This window comes from Dendropsophus ebraccatus, chromosome 2, assembly GCF_027789765.1.
Source record: "Dendropsophus ebraccatus isolate aDenEbr1 chromosome 2, aDenEbr1.pat, whole genome shotgun sequence".
NCBI classification, from domain to species: Eukaryota; Metazoa; Chordata; class Amphibia; order Anura; family Hylidae; genus Dendropsophus; species Dendropsophus ebraccatus.
In genome coordinates this window covers 72,910,778-72,933,259 of record NC_091455.1, presented here as the reverse complement: position 1 = coordinate 72,933,259, position 22,482 = coordinate 72,910,778, and the positions used below count along the sequence as shown (strand labels likewise).

The following is a 22,482-nucleotide window of genomic DNA, read 5'->3' as shown; positions in this document are numbered from 1 at the left end:
CTCAAGTCTTCCCATACTTATTAGCTGCTGTATGCCCTGCAGAAAATGTTTTTTTTCTTTTCAGTCTGACACATTGCTCCCTGCTGACATCTCTGGCTGAGGCAGGAACTTCCAGAGCAGGAGAGTTTTTCTATGGGGATTCATAGAAAACCAAGACGGAGTTCCCTTCAGAGATGTCAGCAGAGAGCACTGTGTCAGACTGAAAATAAAACATTTCCTGCAGGACATACATCAGCTGATAAGTATGGGAAGACTTGAGATTTTTTTATAGAAGTAAATTACAAATCTATAACTTTTTTTATATCAGTTAATTTGAAACAAAAAGATTTTCGTTGGACAGCCCTTTTCAGGCTATGTTCACACTACGTATATTTCCGGCCGTAGTGCGAACCGCAAATATACGCCCGTAGTTTTGAGGTTGATGCGTACGCTTGGAAGTATATGATATACGGCCGCACAATGCACACTACGTATGAGCTTATGGCCGGATCGTATGCGGCGCCGTGAAAAATGAACAAGACCATTGTTTGAGGACGGAAATGTTCCAACTCACGGCCGTGGATTTCCATGCGCTCCCGTACGAAGTACTTATTTCAGCCAAATTGAACTTGATTTTTAGATCCAAAAGGTTCTGCGTGGTTTACTGGGCTGGGCGAAGATTTCCAAGTAAATGACCTGTTTCAGATCGCTTCGAAACAAGCTAGGGAAGCATAACTGTACTACGGCCGTATGTTCCCGGTTCGCCAGCATGTTCGCAATCCGGCCGCATGTCTATTTTTCCCACGGCCGTAGTTTCAGCCGCACATGTCCGGCCGCGTACGAACTACAGCCGGACATATATGTAAGGTGAACATAGCCTAACAGTGTTGCACGCAGGGCTATGCCACATAAACAATCCCCATTAACTGCTTCCTCGCCACCTCTTCTACCTCCAAACAGAGCAGAGGGATCCAAGAGGCCTTGTTTTTGGGACTTGGAGTATGTCATGGCATGCTGCTTTTTTAACATGTTGCTGATATATACCTATAAGCTGTAGTAGACATAATGCTCTTTACATATGTAGTGCAAAATCTTTATATGTGTATTACACAGAACTAAAAAATAGTAGACTTTCACTTATGAATGTGAGATCACGTGTTTACACAAGAACAAGTGTGAATGAGGATCAAAGCCTGTGATGTCTAATATGTAACAACACAAAGTGACACAATATTTCATTGAGACAGTCCAGCTGAAAAGTGCTGCTTCATATCACAGCATCCTGAGAGCTACACATAAGACACTAAACAACTGTGACAGCGTGGAAATGAACCTTACAAAAAGCCTGTAGAACAAGAGCCCATGTACATGGTGGTGTCACATCTCAGCTTATTTCTGTGATCACTGTGTAACGGCAGTAAAAAGCAGTTATTTTTGCAGTTTAAGCATTTTGCAGTTCCAACAAACCGCCGGTTGACTGCATTGTCTGAACAGATCCTAATTTGTTATCAATGATAATGTCTTTCTCTTGTACTTGAGACCCATCCTGATGCCTAAAGGCCGTATTACACGTAGTGATTATCTTTCAAAGATTCACTGTAACGATCGCTCGCTAGCGATAACTAGCGATTTTGTAGCAAATGATTCTGAGGTTATGACATTCATTGATTACTGTTATGAACGCTTGTTTTTACGTCGTTAAATGGGCGCTAATCGAACGGCCCACACAACATCTTTTATCGGCGAACGACTTATTACATGAACAAATATGCGAACGATCAGCGAACTACCAACGATAATTTTCCAACATGTTAAAAGACAAAAATGAACGATTTTTTTTTTCATTCGTAGTTTCTTTGTTTGGTGTTATTACACAGACAGATAATCAATCATATTGATCGTTTTAGATTTTTAAATTTTTAAACCATAATTGTTTCGTGTAATAGGGGCTTTTATATAATTCAACACCAAGCTAGCAAAAAGTGCACAAGCACAAATAGTTTGTGAAATCCTCTGCTGTCCAGACATGTGCAGACAGACGTCAGTCATAGAACAAAAACTGTGACTAGAATTTTAAAACCTTCCACAATCACAATTCTGCTTCAATTCTTCTATAGATTTATTTTCCTAAGGCTAGTTTCACACTGCCTTAAAATTTCAGAAAAGTAAAAAAAAAACCATGCTGTTTTTTTTTTTTGCAAAAATGCCAACAGCCAAATGTTAGTTAGAAGTCAATGGACGTTTGTGATCTGCCTTACACACATAGCGTTTTTTGATGTGGCGTTTTTTTTGGCTCTGTGGGAATTTTTTTTCAAAATGCAGCATGCTGAGGGTGTGGCGTTTTTTTTTTTCCTGCAAACTGTAGCGTTTCTCTTACATAGGGTTCCATGGCGTTTCTTCTGCTTGTCTAAAAAACACCATAGCTTATGTGTATGGCATCTTTGGTGGAGTTCTTTGTGCCAGTCTGGCTCCAAGGGGATTAAGTGAAGATGCATTGCATCCCCACCATTTAACCCCCTAGGGGCCAGACTGACCTTGCATTGCACCCCTGCCAGCAAGGAAGGGGGTTAAGGGACTTCATTGCTGGGACATGCATAGGCGACGGGTGGAGGGCTTTATGTTTGCCATCAAATGTCTTCCTTCTTTACAAGCCCCAGCACACTCAGCTTGATGTGTGCCAGGCTCTTCTCCTGCAAGTCCGCTCAGCCAATCAAGTGGCCCAGCACAAAGAAAATTCAGTGCACCGAGTGTGGCCCCACCCCCAGCAAGGAACTGGCATAGGTGCGCTCGGGTTCAGCGTTTTGACCCAAACATGGACTTTAGCAATGGAGCCTGTGTTTGGGTCTGAGAAAGCATTAAAGGAGAAGTCCGGCGAAAATTATTTTTTTATATGTTATTACTTATGGAAAGTTATACAATTTTCTAATGTACATTAATTATGGGAAATGCTCATATACTGCTATTTCCCTTAATTTAGTGTATCAGGAAGTGTTAGAATTATCTCTGAAGCAGTGACGTCACGACCAACGGTGTAATTCCTATGGAGTGTCCAGCAGGGGGCGCTCTATATATAGAAGTCAATGAGTACCATTGACTTCTATATATAGTGCGCCCCTGCTGGACACTCCATAGGAATTACAGTGTATGTAATGTAATGTAATGTAATGCACTGTACTGTTGTGACTTTATGAATACATTTATGGAATACTTTGGGGAGCAAGTGTCCTTGCTCCCCAAAGTATCCCATAAATGTATTCAATGAATACATTTGCAGGGCACCGAGCAGGGAGGGAGAGAGGTGCCATCTACCTCCTCCCTCCCTGCTCGGTGCTGGGAACATATACAAAGTACTACTCCCCCATTATCTGCAGATAATGGGGGAGTAGTACCTGTGCTATCCCTATCACCGCCCGCGCCGCCGCCGCTCACACAGGGGCTGCTATTCATGCCCCCCGCCGCTCCCCCTCCTCCTCCTCCCGGCATCAAACTTACGATCGCGCCGCTGATTCCCCACCGCCCGCGCCGCTCCTAACTACCCGCCCGCTCGCTTGCCCGCCCCGTTCCTGGCCGCCGCTCTCTGCTCTTGCATGCCCGCCCCCACCCTGGCCTGGAGCACGGCGCTTCCTGGTGTCCCCGGCCGGGGTGGGGGCGGGCTGACGCGGCCGGCATGAGCAGAGAGCGGCGGCCAGGAACGGGGCGGGCGAGCGAGCGGGCGGGTAGTTAGGAGCGGTGCGGGCGGCGGGGAATCAGCGGCGCGATGAATAGCAGCCCCTGTGTGAGCGGCGGCGGCGGCGCGGGCGGTGATAGGGATAGCACAGGTACTACTCCCCCATTATCTGCAGATAATGGGGGAGTAGTACTTTGTATATGTTCCCAGCACCGAGCAAGGAGGGGGGAGGTAGATGGCACCTCTCTCCCTCCCTGCTCGGTGCCCTGCAAATGTATTCATTGAATACATTTATGGGATACTTTGGGGAGCAAGGACACTTGCTCCCCAAAGTATTCCATAAATGTATTCATAAAGTCACAACAGTACAGTGCATTACATTACATTACATACACTGTAATTCCTATGGAGTGTCCAGCAGGGGCGCACTATATATAGAAGTCAATGGTACTCATTGACTTCTCTATATAGAGCGCCCCCTGCTGGACACTCCATAGGAATTACACCGTTGGTCGTGACGTCACTGCTTCAGAGATAATTCTAACACTTCCTGATACACTAAATTAAGGGAAATAGCAGTATATGAGCATTTCCCATAATTAATGTACATTAGAAAATTGTATGCTGTGCTTTTCTTGGGAGCAGAAGATTGAAAAAAGAAGCAGGCAGATTTACTGCATTAGGGACGCCAATGAAACCCGGTAGACCCCATTAAAGTCACTGGTTCCCGGTATTGTATCATTTTACTGATAATTGTTTTTGTCTGGTAATTTGAATGCAATTGCAACGGACGCCCTAAAAGAGCCCTTGCCGCAGAACAGAGCATAGTCTCACCTCTCAAAGACTCAAAGAATATTTATTTCTTTGCCTTCTAGTATTCTGACAGAAATGCTAGAATGCCGTTTAAAAACACATGCATATGGGAAAGTCGTAAGGTTGCCATATACTAAGCTACTATGCCCTAGCAAAGTCTATTATAGAACCACATCCTTACACTTCTTTAATGGATGATGAACTGTCTCCCCAAAAGTATGATTGCAGATTACATCACAGGCAGTCACTGTGATGCCGCCGGGGCAGATCAGACACAGAGACTACAGTTGTATATTACAGCCTGGCTTATAAGAGGCCCTGTCTGCTCCATGCTATTACAGGCATAATCACAAGACAGGGCCAGGGTCCTCTCTATTGACTTAAAGTGGTTGTACAGGAAAAATTCATACTTAGCCATGCTGACGCAGCTGTGGGGACCATGTCTGTAATGTGTACTTATTTGTTCCGCTGCTGCCAGTTCCCGGGCCACTTGCTCTGTGCCACTGTGTCAGCACAGAAGCTATGCTGAGCGGCCATTTCCGGTAGAAGGGGCACGTCATCGTAAGTTTTCAAAACGCTAACAGTGGTGGAGAGAGGGTGGTTGGATTTAAGTATGAATTTTTCCAGACAACCCCTTTAAGCATGAAACTTTTTACCAAATGTAGATTCTTACTGGAAGCATTGGGGCTTAGAAATCTACTTTGGTCAGAAAAGACAAATGAAATGGACAAATAAGGTCAAGCTTCATCTAGTGACATACAGAATACGTGATGGCTGGGGTGGTAAAAACAAATAGCTTCACAATAGCTTAGGGCCACCTCCCCCAAGTAAGGCACAGTCTCAAGTGATGTCAGCCCCATACCCCATGTGTCTCACTGTCCCTATTCTTTCTATATAAAAGAAAATAATAAATAGCAATACGCTCTGACAAAGGAATCCTCTTTTGTCTTGTTTGGAAGCCTGAAATAAAGAGAGCTCCCCCGCCCCCATTAGGTTCTCTGAATAAAAGACCTAACCAGCCTTTCATCTCTCTACTATCCCGTCTGTCTCCCTGGTCACTTGGCGAGGGTATTAGCAGGTGAAGAACAGACTTGAGAGCTTTAGCATCAAATTAAAGTCTTTTTCTGAGCAGATGAGCTAAACAAAATAAAAGTGGATAAATGTAATTAGAATTTTTTATGTTTGTTCACATATGATATCAAGCACCAGTTTTACCAGTAGTATCATTACGTTTTCATTTTTAGGAGGGAATCATTACATTACAGGAGTAGTATCATTACATTATGTTTTCAGGAGGGAATAAATAACTTATACTATGCATCCCCTTTAGGAAGGGGCTCTCACTGCTATTGGTTAAGGGGTTTTCCTGGGCAAAATGTATTAATGAGTAACCCCTTTAAGTCCCTCAGAGTCCCCTTCATAGTGCACAGCTAAAGCTCATCTTCACCATTTCAGGGGAAGGAACCAGGGCTAAGGGTCCTATTAAACTAAGCGATTTGTAATGATTAACGATAAACTAAAGCTACCTCATTAACCATATTACACAGAACGATAGTCGTTAGTCGTTACTACGATCATTTACTCCATCTGATCCTAGCAAATGAACGAACGAGGTGGAATTACAGGGAAGGAATGTGGGATTACAGACAACGATAAGCGATTATTTTAGGTTCAGCTCAAAACATGCGATCAACAACACAAAAACATTTTTTCCCGTTTGTTGCCTGCATTCACACTAAACAATTATCGCTCAAATCCACACGTTAATAGGGCCCGGAATTGTTTGCTTGTAGTACACAAACAGCACAAACTTCTCTCTGCTATGTGCTGGAAAAGGTGAACTGAACAGGCTGGCACGATTTACAGAAAATTGCCACATGTGGGTGAAGAAGAGGTTACTTTGTATAAATAGTGTTACTTGCATAGTGTAAAAATGAAAACTTAAATTTGCTATATTGCAGAGGTTTTTCAATGTTACCCCACAGTTTTTTTTTTTAAAGTTTCTCCATACATTTATGGTAAAATGAAAGGTGTCATTATAATGTATAACAGATCAAGGAGAAAAAAAAATCCCTCTCATGGCTCTATATGTGGAAAAACAAAAAGCATTATGGGGGCACATGCACTATTTTGTTTGCGTCCTTTTTTTACACTTGGCAGGGGCATGTCTTCTTATTAGCTACTTTGTTAGAGTTATCATGTGCGATTTCTCACCGATTTTAGCACCAAAGTACTTCAGTACCACAGTACTCCACACCTACCCTAGCATAGTTTTTTTAGCCAAGCTGTTTCAGCCAAAACAAATTGCACAAAAAATGTTCGAACTTTATCAAGGCACTGTAAGCAACACTGTACTGACACAGCCGCACAGCTGTATCAGTACAGTCCCGCAGAGATTTAAATACTTTTGGCACTCTGGGCAGGATAATTATACATGATGCAGGAAGGTCTGTGATTCCACCGTGCCGCTTCTTAGTGCGCAGCCTCTGTAATTCACAGAGTATGTGCATTATATGTCTCACATATACTGCAAACACTTCCCTGTATCACTATAGCACCCGACATTATAGAGCTGTAATGAGCAGTCTAATCTGTTAATCAACCACGGGGTGAGAAAGTAGCACTATCAGATGCTTTAGCACTATCTCCCTAGGATTCTATAAGCAGCATGTAACTTATACCTCAGTGAGCTAATCAGGCTATTTTCACAATAGCAGTCCTCATTTCCCATGTTCGCTGAAAAAATCCCAGCGTTTGTAATAAACAACTCAACAGACCCGATTACCTGAATGAGGGCAAAACAGTGTTATTTTGGCAATATACTACATGATTTACACAAGTGCCGTTTGCCTGAGCCCCCTAAAAATGGGAGACCGAAATAGTTGTAATGGTATTTCCCTTTTAGTAAGTAATGCTTGTGAACAATGATCAAACAATGATCAAACCCTCAACACAGTAAATATATTACTTAGTGAATACAGTGTGTGCACAGTGTGGATAGGCTGGAATAACCCTTTAAGTTGCCATCTGGAGCTGCACATGCTTTAGGCCATCAGCAGATGCCTTTGGAGGGGCTTGGTCAGATTCAGTTATGTATCTCAGTTGTTTACCTTAATATATATATATATATATATATATATATATATATATATATATATAGTTAGCAACTAATACATTCACAATAAAATAACAAGAAAGGTAAGTGGAAAACAGAACAATTACATCACAGACTGGCTGTCTGGCCATTTCTGTATCTTCCTGTTTTATGAGCTGTATCTGTATTTGCAATGCGAATACCGGAAGAGACCTATCAATGGATACAAGATAATGGAGGTGTAATGAGATCATAAAGGCTGAGTGAGGTAATGGCATACTGTCAATACTGTAAATGTATCCACTTGTGGTTAACCCACTATAGATCTATTGTCAGTACTGTTGGCACCTGTGCAGGTGTATTAAGTATTTTAATATAGCGCACTTACCATGATATCCTTAGTACGCGGTTGTGTATTTATAGTGCTTGGCATCCTCATGTATACAAAATAGGTGACCTACATTTTATTACACCTCAGCCCAGCCAGATGTGTGGAGCCGCATCCGTCATCATCAAGAATATGGTTTATCTGTTGCTCGATGAATGCAGCCATATCTAGCCACAGTACTATACCACACTGAGTGGTATCAGGGTATCACCACAGTAAAGGGTTAATCTTAATTTTACCAAGGAATGAAGCATGACCTAATAACCATTCCAGACACTCCCCCTGCTTCTCCCAGAGCTTGATGAGAAATGGATAAGCTGAATGAGGAGCTGTACACTGCGGGGATTTGGCCTACCGCTAGTCAATTTATCTCTGACATAGCGGCCATTATACTACAACCGTGCTTTCAGGTCAACCCCCTGCAAGGGAGTAACCACAAACACTCCACCACCAAGAAGAAAAGATACTCACAGAAGGGAGGAGGGGTCCTCTCTGCAGTCTGGCCTCTACTGAGTGGAAGTATAATGATTATAAGTAAAGGGTCTCAGTCACCTCCAACCCCCCTAAATGACAGGAGTCAATACGAAGGTTAAAAAAGGCCCCATTACACTAAATGATTATTGGTCTTATTCGGCCAATTACCGACCACTCAGGCCAATAATCGTTAAGTGTAATAGCCACAATCAGCCACATGCACTTTAAGTGCAGCAATGCTATTGCAGGGAGTGATGCGCAGCAGACCGCCGCTGACTTCATTGGGCAGCCCGAATGATCTAATGATTGTTCGGGCAGCCCCTTATGCTCCTCCCCACTCACTGTCTGTGAATGTAATAGCACAGGCAGCGAACGGTGAACGAGGGGGAAGAGAGCGCTAAACTGACAGTTCAACGCTCTCTTTCCCCAGAAAACTGTGCTTGTAATATAGGCTTAACTCATCTTTCTAGCATTTCTGGGCTGGAAGCCTGCAAATAGGGCTCCATGCTGATGTATGGGGAGGACTACAAGGACTACTAAGCTCAGCAATGTAATGTACTCAGACTGGGTCGACACTGTGTATTGCGAGTCCATGGGTAGTATACAGTACAGAATGCGGCTATCATCTGAGCAGTGCACCGGGTAACAGATACAGAGTGAACAGCAGCAGCAAGGCCTCTGATGATCTACTGCGAAAGAAGCGCGTTGGACCATGGAGATCAGTCTGAAGGACTCCCAAAGCAAAATAAAGGAAAGTAATATACCTTCAAAGTATGATGGAAATATGGATGTTTATAAAATAAAAAGACATGCATATAACTATGAAAAAAAAAGGGACAAATGTAAGACACTGCTAACAAAGTACAGTAAGATGCACTATAACTGATATATCTAAGGAAGTAAAGTGCAATTAACTATTTAAAACAATAAGTGCAATAGACTATTTGAAGGAAAGAGTGCAATATAAAATTATATGTGCAATTGAGACCTATAGCAGTGCAATATACAGGACGCTTTGTGTGAAGTAAATGCAATAGATTTATACATAATCTGCGTGCAAAGACAAGCATATAAGGGAACGCATGCAGGGTGATGGATGGAAAACGCATAATCTGAACTGTGTGCCAATTAAGGGTGCAAAGGTGATGGTTGTGAAGATCTGTGATGGCTGTGATTTTCTTTTCATGATTTTCTTTTGATTAATTACAATAAATATTAAATATATTCCTATTTGTTCGGTAAAGATAGTATATTGTACAGTACAGTACAGTACAGTGGCATCCTATCAAAGAGGTATGCTGACTAGAGATGAGCGAAGCAGTTCCGTTTTGCGTACAAAGCAAAACTAATCTGTGCTCATATCCCTCAGACTGTCCGCTCCATGCAGAGGGAGGATACGGCTCGAGAACCGCCTGGACAATACGGTAACAGCTAGGGCTGTATCCATGTTTTCCATGCATTTTGCAGGTGGCCCCCGGGTGGTATCCTCCCCCTGCACGGAGCAGACAGCCTGAGGGATACGAACGCAGATCAGTTTTGCTTCGTTCATCTCTAATGCTGTTGTATACTGCAGCAAATCTATTCAGCTTTACGGACTGAACATCCTCAGCCAGTGACTACATTTAGACCATATACAACATGTATACATTTGTAATGGGGGAGCATCCTGCTAAATAAACATATACATGCAGGGCATGGCTTGAACAGAGATAGTAGTTGATGACGTTCGGCCATTTAAGTGCATAGATCCTCTGCCAGTACAACACAGTATATATATATGCATATGTTTTTGACAGGAAGCCAACATGTGTCACTGGTGGACTGTGATCCCAGACCCAAACTCCAGTGCTTGCAGGCTTATAGAGGGGGATGCAGGAAGATAGAAATGACAGGCTCTTACTCAGTACCTTGTAAGCTCTTTATTGATGAGTTTAGGGGGTTGTGGAGGTGATGGTGTCTCTAACACGTTATAACACAAAAGGGCAGAATAATGTGGCAAATAATGTGATTCTGATAGTATAGGTTTTTTCTCATTATACCTTTTATTAATGTACAATTTATTACAAATCCACAGAATAAAAAATAGAATACACTTTCTTAGGGTAATACCCAATGGTCCCTATTGTTTACATATTTGTATATTTTGACAAATGCACCCTACCACCCCCTTTGGCCTCGCTCCCATCCTCTTATCTACCTCTACTCTGTACCTCTTACCCCACTATACTAAAGAAGGGATGAAAGAAGAAGGAGAAAATAGTGACAGTATAGTTATAAGATGTCACCATGAGAGAGTACTGGAAATGCCACTAGTGCTGACTTCCTGAATAAGGACACAGCCTAGTTTGGGCTATAAGGAGTCAGTGTATTCTATCTGTAATATTTATACTTTAAACCACAGGGTCTGCCATGCCCATATATGTTTGACAGATGTGGGGCCCACATCTGATACCAACACCTACATTGAGAACATGGGCCCCCTGTAGAGATGAGCGAACTGGGTTTGGGTTCGAGTCGATCCGAACCTGAACGTTCGGCATTTGATTAGCGGTGGCTGCTGAACTTGGATAAAGCTCTAAGGTTGTCTGGAAAACATGAATACAGCCAATGACTATATCCATGATTTCCACATAGCCTTAGGGCTTTATCCAACTTCAGCAGCCACCGCTAATCAAATGCCAAAAGTTTGGGTTCGGATCAACTCGAGCATGCTCGAGGTTCGCTCATCTCTAGCCCCCTGTCCACATCAATCCTGCAAGTGGTTGCTGGAGGTGGTCAGGCAGTATTAAATAGAAATGCAGGCTGTTTAACACAGTTAGCATAACTCCCATTGACTTCAATGTGAGCTGAGTAAGTAGTGTTGCATGACACTGTTCTCAGCTTACAGCAACAGGATAAGTAGCATAATACTTGCCCATCTATTTGAGGCTTCCTGCCCACCTCCGAACACTGCAGACAGGCCAGGCAAGGCCAGGGACCCTTTTTGATGTAGATGCTGGTCTCAGAGGTGGATATGGCTTAAATGCAGTGCACTGATTGGCTGATGGGCAGCAAGGGGAACCGGGAGCCTCACACACAGCTGCGGCACCGAGCAGGTAATGTATGCTCCGGCCGGAGGCTGTGGGAGGTTAAAGGGGCTGGATCACATACTGGCAGCGGAATGAAAATTCCACTGTGGGTATGTGCTTTCTGGCAGAATTTAAAGAGTATTCTGAGTCAAATTCAGCATGGATTTTGTCTGATATCAGTTCCTTATTAATTTCAATGGAATTTCCATGGCCATGTTTACACATTGTAATTTCATCATGTAAATTTATAACATATGTAACTGTTGAGGTAGAATCCATAAGAAAACATACCACTGAATTCAGAAAAACGTTGTCATTTTGCTCCAAATCTGCCACTTTCCCCTTTAAATAAGCCGCATTTTGCTCCAAATGTCCCAGTTCCCAGTTCAAAATGGGGCTCACAATGGAGTGCATGACAACGTTGGGGGACATACATATGTGGTGTCCGACCATGGGTGTTTCCTATATCACACCTGTCACAAAAGCCTTTTTACTAAAGACTACGTGGTAATGAAGGTATTTATTAATTTCACCACTAGATGTCAGTGTTTTGTATGTAAACTTGTATCTTTTGCACTGCTGTAGTGAACAAAGGGTTACTGCTACTTCTATGTTATGTATTTTGCTGATCAATAGAGATACTCTTCCTAACTAACATTCTCTTGTAGCACACATTTTTCTCCACCGCTCACAGTGGCTTTTACATATCCCTGTAGGAAGTAGTGACTAGGTGGAAGAAAGCATAAGGCAGTTTCCCTCAGATTCTTGTGGGAGGATAACACATAGAGTAGGCATCCATGCTGTAGCTAAGCCAGGGCCTGGCTCTGCCAGCACCCCTGTCTGAGACAGTCCAGTTGTTTTGGAGAGTCGGTACACACGGGTATGAAGCAGCTAAAGACTCTCAGTTTCTCTAGTCTATCCACGATTTCCACTATGCAGTGTTAGCCGCTATCTCACTGTGCAGGGGAAACCGGAAAATTTAGGACACTTAGCTTCGCCCAGGTCGCCCCACGACTGGGACTTGTGTCACCCTAGTAGGACGAGTACCTCAACACTTCAAATACATAAACTATTAATAAGTTCCACCTTTGTTCCCAAGTGTGGTTGTGGAAGAGGGCGATGGCTCATTTCTGACCCTGGGATACACCTACAGGCATCTTTTACATATCCTGTCCAAATGTATAAATACAAGGAGTAGGAGAAACAAATAGCTCTCTAAAGCATATAACTATTATGATGTGGGGAGGATGTGGTGGTCTGGGCTGGATAAGCTATAATCATCAGGCTTTTATGTGGTTTGCAGCTAACTGTAACTTTAATGGGGAATAGAACACACTTCCAAATCCTAATCCTCGTATATGGGCTTTTCCCTATCCCACCTCAGCAGATGGAAAGACACAGTCTAAGTTGTTTCCTGGACCAAAGTATCAATGATCTGTTTTCAGCACAGCATGAAGGTGACTTTTTTTTGCAGAATTACAAGTCCATGGAATACTGGAAAGTCCATAGCATCCCATAGAATCTGCTTAGATTGTTTTCCCATCATCTGTGACCACCCCCATACATGGAAAACTCTCCAGAGTATCTAACAGAGAATACAGGCAAACAATAAGGGTCTCCCCATTGTTATGTCGGGCTGGATTCTCTATAAATGTCACTGCTGTCACATAACACTCAACAAATTCTGAAAACACGTTCACTCTTACTGATTAACGTAAGCCTATAATAAAATAAATAAAGGTTAAGTACATATGTGTTTAAGTTTCACAAATAAGCACTGAAAAAAGCTATGACCTAGGACTAACACCCCCCCAAAAGGCATAAGCAGATTACAACCTCCCACCTTGGGCAGCCAACAAAGTATGTGTGAATTTACCTGTGACAACAAACATAATGCATCAAAGCAAAAAATGTCTTTTTGCGGCAAAACTTGTCATGCTGTCAGAAGTCATGTGTTATGTGACAGATATGTAAATTATTTCAGCTGTCGAGGAACGACTTCAGCTGTGCTCTGGTTAGACATTGGGTCTTACAAGAGGGCATTAATGTTGCCATACAAAAGGATAGTGTACCTCTTGTGAATATAGGGTGATAGGTGAAATGTTACAGGTGGTGTGCATGTTTTACACTGAGGGATGTGCATATCTAATAAATCCCACCGGATGATATTCACTCCCATTATTAAAATTAAGTTCATGCCTGTGACAGACTGTTACCTTAATTGACACATTGGTGGCTGACTTACTAAGATTGTCTGGGCTAGTTTTCCTTACTGACAGATTCATCAATGTGTCCTATTGCCCTGAGTAAATCTGGAAGGTTTTTCACATGACAGAACTAAAACCAGACCGTCCAACACACTAGAGATGGCTTTTTTTTGGATCATGAAATCGGTACAAAAATGGCGGTTTGTTTAATAAATATTATGTTGGTTTTGGTAGGTTTTAAAGGGGCATGCCCACAACACCCCCACTTTTCAGGTTTTTGGACAAAAGCCATGGGCTAGTCAGGATTCTGAGTTTTTTGTGTCCCACACTATTAGTAAATAAGGTGGAACAGTAAACTGGCAGAGACATTTTTTCTGCTGGAACAACATTAGTAAACCAGCCCCATAAACAACATACATTTTTGGAAAGTATGTAAAGTAGCTAAATTAAAAATTAAATTAAAATGTCACAGTCGTTTTAAAAAACTTTTGACATGTCATGAGAAATGTCAAAAGTTTTGATAGATGAGTGTGCAGACCTGTACCGATCAAGAGAATGAGCCGGGAGAAGTCTCTCTGACATGTCAAAAGTTTTTTTTTAAAACGACAGTGACACTTTAAAGACTCTTTCCATACATTTGCCTCAACCTCAGGATGTGTGTTACAAATGTGTACAGTAAGTCAGAGATATCATCCAAACATGACCCAAACAATTCCTAAGAGTCTGTTCTGCAGGGAGACAGTCACCATAAACGATGAGCTTGTCCAATCTCTCTCTGAGGGTACGTTCACACTTACCGGATCCGCAGTGTATTTTCTGCTGCGGATCCACAGCAGATTTCATTTAAATAACTGAACACAGCATCAAATCTGCACCATCAAATCTGCAGCAGATCTGCTGCGGATCCTGTAGGTGTGAACCCACCCTTAAAAAGGTTTGCTGGGCTTTTTCTACTGATGGTCTATCCTAGATCATCAATGACTGATTGGTGTGGAGCCAACATTCAGCGTATTACATGATTCCCTGTGAGTAGACATAGGTGCTGCAATAGGTTAGTTTATGATGCATCTTCTACCATAGGGTTTCATCATGTCAATGCCAGAATGCAGAATGATATGATGTGATGCTATTTACCAATGACATCACAGCTCTCTAAGTGCTCATCATGCAGCTACAGAATATGGGAGACACAAACACTATAGTGGGTGATACTGCACGCACCCAGAGGTACATTACCAAAGTGCTGATAGGTAAAGAGAGATCATGTGATAAGTTGCACGTACATCTCAACTAATTATCAATGGTTGCAGTAGAGAACTAGTGTAAAAATGGCACAATGTTTTGTACACTGTACATAACATCCACAATGCTCTCAAATATTGCACAGAAACACAATAAAAGTTGACTACGCAAATATTTGCAAAAGTTTTACAAAACCTACACCAAAACCATTGATAAATTCTCCCCATAGTAAGTATTCTTAATCTATTTTTGTCTGTCTTTTTACATATGTTTTAGTAAGTTAGAAAAGGACAACACAAAGGGGGACATTTATGAAACGTCCGCCCGAGGCGTACGCCAGGAAGAAGGTGCAGATTTGGGTGGGCTGGGGGAGCTTGGGGGGGGGGGGGGGGGAGCGTGACAAGGCGGGGAGGAAGTGTAGCCTCCTCCCACGCCTCAGTTATCATGATTTATGGCTATGTCATAATCCAGATCTACACCTGCTGGAAGGTGTAGATTTAGTAGGCCGGGCACAGGTTCCGGCACCCAGCTGGCCGGGAAAAAGGTGGCGAGGCCTAATATAAGACCGGCGTACTTGTACGTTGTTCTTGATAAATCCCCACCAAAGTGCACACTCCCTACAGTGCACATCCCTTACAGTGCATAATCCCTACAGTGCACACCCCATACAATGCACACTTATTACAGTACATACTGCCTATAGTGCACAATCCCTACAATGCACACTCCCTACAGTGGGCAATCCCTACAGTGTACACTCCTTACAGTGGACAATCCCTATAGTGTACAATCCCTACAGTGCACACTCCCAACAGTACACACTCCCTACAATGCACACTCCTTACAGTGGACAATCCCTATAGTGTACACTCCTTACAATGGACAATCAATCTCTACAGTGCACAATCCCTATAGTGTATAATCCCTACAGTGCACACTCTTTACAGTACACACTCCCTATAGTACACAATCTCTACAATGCACACTCCCTACAGTGGACACTTCTTACAGTACACACTCCCTATAGTGCATACTCCCTACAGTGCACACCCTCTAAAGTGTACAATCCCTACAGTGCACACTCCCAACAGTACACACTCCCTATAGTGCACAATCCCTACAGTGGGTTCACAAGCATCTGGTTTGGTTGCATAAATTTCTGTAACTGAAAACCACTTCCATTCATCTGAATGGGATTGTGTTGGTGGAAAGCACATGGATTTCTGCAGGTTTCATATGGAATGAACAGGCCAGCGACAGAAATGTCTGTAATAAAATCTGCCACGTGTGAATGTGGCCTTATGGGAGCGGATTAATAAGGCAAGTCAGGTTACAAGTGCTGATTACAATACAGTACCTCCTCAGATGACAGGCCCAATCACCAACTAACACCTACTTTATGGTTTAAAAATCCTGTTATGGAACTGTTAAAGGAGAAGTCCCGCAAAAAATCTTATTAAAATATTGTATTGCCCCCCAAAAGTTATACAAATCACCAATATACACTTATTATGGGAAATGCACATAAAGTGCTTTTTCCCTGCACTTACTACTGCAGCAAGGCTTCACTTCCTGGATAACATGGTGATGTCACGACCCGACTCCCAGAGCTGTGCGGGCTGTGGCTGCTGGAGAGGATGATGGCAGGGGGACACTGAGGGACACAGGGCACTAGAGGGAAACTGAGCATCCCTCTGCCATCATCCTCTCCAGCAGCCACAGCCCACACAGCTCTGGGAGTCGGGTCGTGACATCACCATGTTATCCAGGAAGTGAAGCCTTGCTGCAGTAGTAAGTGCAGGGAAAAAGCACTTTATGTGCATTTCCCATAATAAGTGTATATTGGTGATTTGTATAACTTTTGGGGGGCAATACAATACTTTAATAAACATTTTCACTGGACTTCTCCTTTAACTTTTACACATTCACAGAAAAAAACTTTATTAAAAATAGTTTATATATGATATACATGATACCACCATGCAGTGACTAAAGGTAGTGTGCCCAGGAAGACAGAGTGGTTCCAGCACTCCAGAGAATTACTAAAACATAGATCCTTCATTTCATATCAAAGATAAAAAGCCCAAACCAATGCGTTTCCGGGCCGTTCACCCTCCTGGATGTTCTTCCGCTCTTAAACACATGCTGGAGGTGAGCCGCGTGCTCTTTATTTTTGAAATAGTTGGTGTACCCAGGGCTAGGGCCAAATGCTAAAAGATAATGGCTTAGGTTAGGCATTGTGTGACATGCCTATCATCAGAAATTACACTGTACTCCTGGTGGCAGTATAGTGACATCACTATAGTCAGATATTACATTGCACCCACTTTACCCATCCTGGTGGCTCTGTAGTGACCTCCCTATAGTCAGATATTACATTGTTACCACTTTACCCATCCTGGTGGCTCTGTAGTGACCTCCCTATAGTCAGATATTACATTGCACCCATCCTGGTGGCTCTATAGTGACCTCCCAATAGTAATATATTACATTGCACCCATCCTGGTGGCTCTGTAGTGACATCCCAATAGTAATATATTACATTGCACCCATCCTGGTGGCTCTGTAGTGACCTCCCTATAGTCAGATATTACATTGCACCCATCCTGGTGGCTCTGTAGTGACCTCCCTATAGTCAGATATTACATTGCACCCATCCTGGTGGCTCTGTAGTGACATCCCAATAGTCAGATATTATATTGCACCCATCCTGGTGGCTCTGTAGTGACCTCCCTATAGTCAGATATTATATTGCACCCATCCTGGTGGCTCTGTAGTGACATCCTTATAGTCAGATATTACATTGCACCCATCCTGGTGGCTCTGTAGTGACATCCCAATAGTCAGATATTACATTGCACCCATCCTGGTGGCTCTGTAGTGACATCCCAATAGTCAGATATTACATTGCACCCATCCTGGTGGCTCTGTAGTAACATCCTTATAGTCAGATATTACATTGCACCCATCCTGGTGGCTCTGTAGTAACAGGGCACTTGACTTCTGCAAACAGAAGTGTTGCTGACTTCTATATGTGACCTGCAGGGTGGTGGTGGGGCATAGCTCTAGAGGCACCACCATCATCTCCATCACCATCTCCACCATCATCTCCATCTCCACCATCAACCCCACTATGCCCCAGCACCCTCACCCCCACCATGCCCCAGCACCCTCACCCCCACCATGCCCCAGCACCCTCACCATGCCCCAGCACCCTCACCCCCACCATGCCCCAGCACCCTCACCATGCCCCAGCACCCTCACCTTGAGATAGTCATTCTCTGAGCGCAGCTCCTCCAGCTCCCTGTACAGCTCCTCCTCCTCTTGCTGCCCCGGGGTTGGGGTGGCAGGGCTCTTGCTGGGGGTGCCCCCTGCCCCCCTGGGCTCCTCATACCTGCGGCCATCCCCCCTGGGCTCGGCAGTCAGCACGATCTCGGGCAGAGTTGTCACCAGGCTGCAGCCGGACTCGTTGTCGCTGCTGTGCGCGGGCAGGGGTCGCTGTTCATCGGAGAGGGGCTCGGAGGGGCAGTCGGACAGGTCGGAGCTGCTGTCGGTGTGGCTGACCCTGGTCAGGGCGCTCCCCGGTGAGGGGGTCTCCAGCCGCGGCCCCCTCCTCCGCCCGGCGGCCGCTGCAGGCAGGGGGGAGGACGGGGCACCCCGCGCATCCTTCCTGCCGCCCGGCTCCGGCCTGGATGCCCTCTTGCTGCTCAGGGACGCCTTGGCACTGGCAGCTTTGGCCGGGCTGGGCTTGTCTTTGGCCGGGACACTGCGCCTGGACAGGCGGTTCTGGGTGACGAGGAGCCCGGGGGACTGGTGTCTGATGCCAGGGCTGGGGGACTTGGGGGGCAGCACTGCGGGTTTGGCAGGGGGAGCCCGGGGGTGGGGATCCTTCAGGAAGGGTCTGGCCGGGGAGGGTGCCCTGTGGAGGCGCTTCTTGTCGGCATGGCTCTGCAGCAGCCTGGGCTCCGGAGTGACAGTCTCCATGGGATGCTGCAGGGACCCCCTCCTGCCCGCGGGCTATCCTGGCTGGGCCACAACAGCAATGCTACAGCATCCGAGCACAGTCCCAGCGCACAGTCTCATCACTTCTCGTGCCGGCCACCTGCGACCATCCTACTGCCTGCTGCACGGCTCCTGCACGACCAGCTCCCGGCCGGGGATCAATCCGCTCAGCAACGCTAACGTACACAATCCACCGCAACCGACATACCGGACTCCATCAGCTCCTCAGCCGGCTTCTCCCGACACCTCCTCGCCCTAATGTTCCTGCAAATCTGCAAACGCTGCTGTCTGTCACCCAGCCTGACGTCTTACAGCTGCCGCACCAGCGCCCCCGCCTGTCTGCTCGTGGTATTACACCTCTGCTGCTGCTGCTGCATACAGAGCAAGGTGCCTCCCCCGTATGTTATAACTACCCTGTCATGTGAGCCCTCCCTAGTGTACATTATAACTACCCTGTCATGTGAGCCCTCCATACATACTGTACATTATAGCTACCCTGTCATGTGAGCCCTCCATAGTGTACATTATAACTACCCTGTCATGTGAGCCCTCCATAGTGTACATTATAACTACCCTGTCATGTGAGCCTGCCATAGTGTACATTATAACTACCCTGTCATGTGAGCCTGCCATAGTGTACATTATAACTACCCTGTCATGTGAGCCCTCCATACATACTGTACATTATAGCTACCCTGTCATGTGAGCCCTCCATAGTGTACATTATAACTACCCTGTCATGTGAGCCCTCCATAGTGTACATTATAACTACCCTGTCATGTGAGCCCCCCATACTGTACATTACAACTACCCTGTCATGTGAGCCCTCCATAGTGTACATTATAACTACCCTGTCATGTGAGCCCTCCATACTGTACATTACAACTACCCTGTCATGTGAGCCCTCCATAGTGTACATTATAACTACCCTGTCATGTGAGCCCCCCATAGTGTACATTATAACTACCCTGTCATGTGAGCCCTCCATAGTGTACATTATAACTACCCTGTCATGTGAGCCCCCCATAGTGTACATTATAACTACCCTGTCATGTGAGCCCTCCATACTGTACGTTACAACTACCCTGTCATGTGAGCCCTCCATAGTGTACATTATAACTACCCTGTCATGTGAGCCCTCCATACTGTACATTATAACTACCTTGTCATGTGAGCCCTTCATACTGTACATTATAACTACCCTGTCATGTGAGCCCTCCATACTGTACATTATAACTACCCTGTCATGTGAGCCCCCCATAGTGTACATTATAACTACCCTGTCATGTGAGCCCCCCATACTGTACATTACAACTACCCTGTCATGTGAGCCCTCCATAGTGTACATTATAACTACCCTGTCATGTGAGCCCTCCATACTGTACATTATAATAGTCCTGTCATGTGAGCCCTCCATAGTGTACATTATAACTACCCTGTCATGTGAGCCCTCCATAGTGTACATTAAAACTACCCTGTCATGTGAGCCCGCCATACTGTACATTATAACTACCCTGTCCATCAGGTTTCTAGGTCCCCGTGAAGGAAGGAGGGAGGGCTACTACCAAGATTCGGGTTACTAGGAAGAAGCAGTGTGTGTATTACAGAATAGAGCAGTTTTGCACCCCTACCAAATAATGTTAGGGTGCCTTCACACCTACCGGATCCGTAGCGGATCTCACTTCTGCGGATTCGCAGCGAGATCAGCTGCGGATCCAGTACCATTGATGCCTATGTTAGCACATACTCGCAGCGGGATTGACATCCCCTTGTGACTATGTACTTTAACCCCACAGCCCCGCTGCTGCATTAGCCCCGCCATCGGCATCCTCTATCCCCGCCTCTATCATCACCGCCGCCCGCATCCTTTATCCCGGCCCCCCATCAGCCCGGCCGCCGGCATCCTCCATCCCGGCCCCCTATCAGCACCGCTGCCCGCATCCTGCAGTGAGGCTCCCGGTCCCGCTCAGCCGATCAGTGTTGCCATGCGCTGATCGGCTGGGCGGGACCGGAGCCGGGAGCCTCACTGAAGCCGCGCCGCCGAGCAGGTAATGTATATGCTCTCGGCGGGATGGAGGATGCGGGCAGCGGGGATGATGGAGGATGTGGGCGGCGGGGAGGATGGAGAATGCGGGCGGCAGGGATGATGGGGGGCCGGGATGGAGGATGCAGGCGGCGGGGATGATGGGGGGCCCGGGATGGAGGATGCGGGCGGCGGGGATGATGGGGGCGGGGATAGAGGATGCCGGTGGCGGGGCTAATGCGAGCGGCGGGGCTGTGGGCGCCAGGGGGTTAAAGCACTTAGTCACAGCGGGATGTCAATCCCGCTGCGGGTATGTGCTAACATAGGCATCAATGGTACTGGATCCGCAGCTGATCTCGCTGCGGATCCGCAGAAGTGAGATCCGCTACGGATCCGGTAGGTGTGAAGGCACCCTTATACTGAATAGAAAAACATCATTCAGTGACTCACAGGTGACATCTTCCTTGATCTGAGGCGTCACTTTCCTTTTCCTCTCCTTCTGGCCCAAACCACCATGATGATTTCTTGCAGTTAGAATTCGTCTCTTCAGAACCTGCCAGACAAACATCTCAGGCTTCATACTTTTTCAGCAACTTCCTTCCCTTTTCCAACTTATAGGGTCTCAAAATGTAATAATTGCGCTGTTTGGTGCAGTAAAGTCAGTAGGTATGTGAGTTACCCCTTGTATGTAGGATCCCCTGCTGTGCATATAGTAATAATGTCCCCTGTGCCCATCGTATAGTAATAATGCCCCCTGTGCTGTGCCTTTATATAGTAATAATGTCCCCTGCTGTGCCCCATATAGTAATGATGTCTTCCTGCACTCACCCCATGTAGTAGTAATGTCCCCCTGCACTCACCCCATATGTCCCCCTGCATTTCCCATTTAGTAATAATGTCCTCCTGTACTCCCCCCCATACAGTAATAATGTCCTCCTCTACTCCCCTCATATAGTAATAATGTCCTCCTGTACTCCCCCCATATAGTAATAATGTCCTCCTGTACTCCCCCCATACAGTAATAATGTCCTCCCCCATACAGTAATAATGTCCTCCTGTACTCCCCCCATATAGTAATAATGTCCTCCTGTACTCCCCCATACAGTAATAATGTCCTCCTGTACTCCCCCATATAGTAATAATGTCCTCCTGTACTCCCCCATACAGTAATAATGTCCTCCTGTACTCCCCCCATATAGTAATAATGTCCTCCTGTACTCCCCCATATAGTAATAATGTCCTTCTGTACTCCCCCATACAGTAATAATGTCCTCCTGTACTCCCCCCATATAGTAATAATGTTCTCCTGTACTCTCCCCATACAGTAATAATGTCCTCCTGTACTCCCCCATACAGTAATAATGTCCTCCTGTACTCCCCCATATAGTAATAATGTACTCCTGTACTCCCCCCATATAGTAATAATGTCCTCCTGTACTCCCCCCATACAGTAATAATGTCCTCCCCCATACAGTAATAATGTCCTCCTGTACTCCCCCCATATAGTAATAATGTCCTCCTGTAC

General features: G+C 45.2%; 1 protein-coding gene across 5 annotated transcripts in view; it reads right to left on the bottom strand.

Annotated features, from left to right (window-relative positions):
• The window catches only part of MTCL1 (microtubule crosslinking factor 1), a 106,015-nt gene extending 86,764 nt beyond the window's left edge, over positions 1 to 19,251 (bottom strand). For all 5 annotated transcript variants that reach the window (XR_011361656.1, XM_069957761.1, XM_069957762.1 and 2 more), the window contains exon 1: positions 18,197 to 19,251. Coding sequence is in view for 4 of the 5 variants with exons in the window: in XM_069957761.1 (XP_069813862.1) it covers positions 18,197 to 18,916 (720 nt within the window). In the remaining variant the exon portion in view is untranslated. The remainder of the gene's footprint in view (positions 1 to 18,196) is intronic.
• Between the last annotated feature and the right edge of the window lie 3,231 nt (positions 19,252 to 22,482).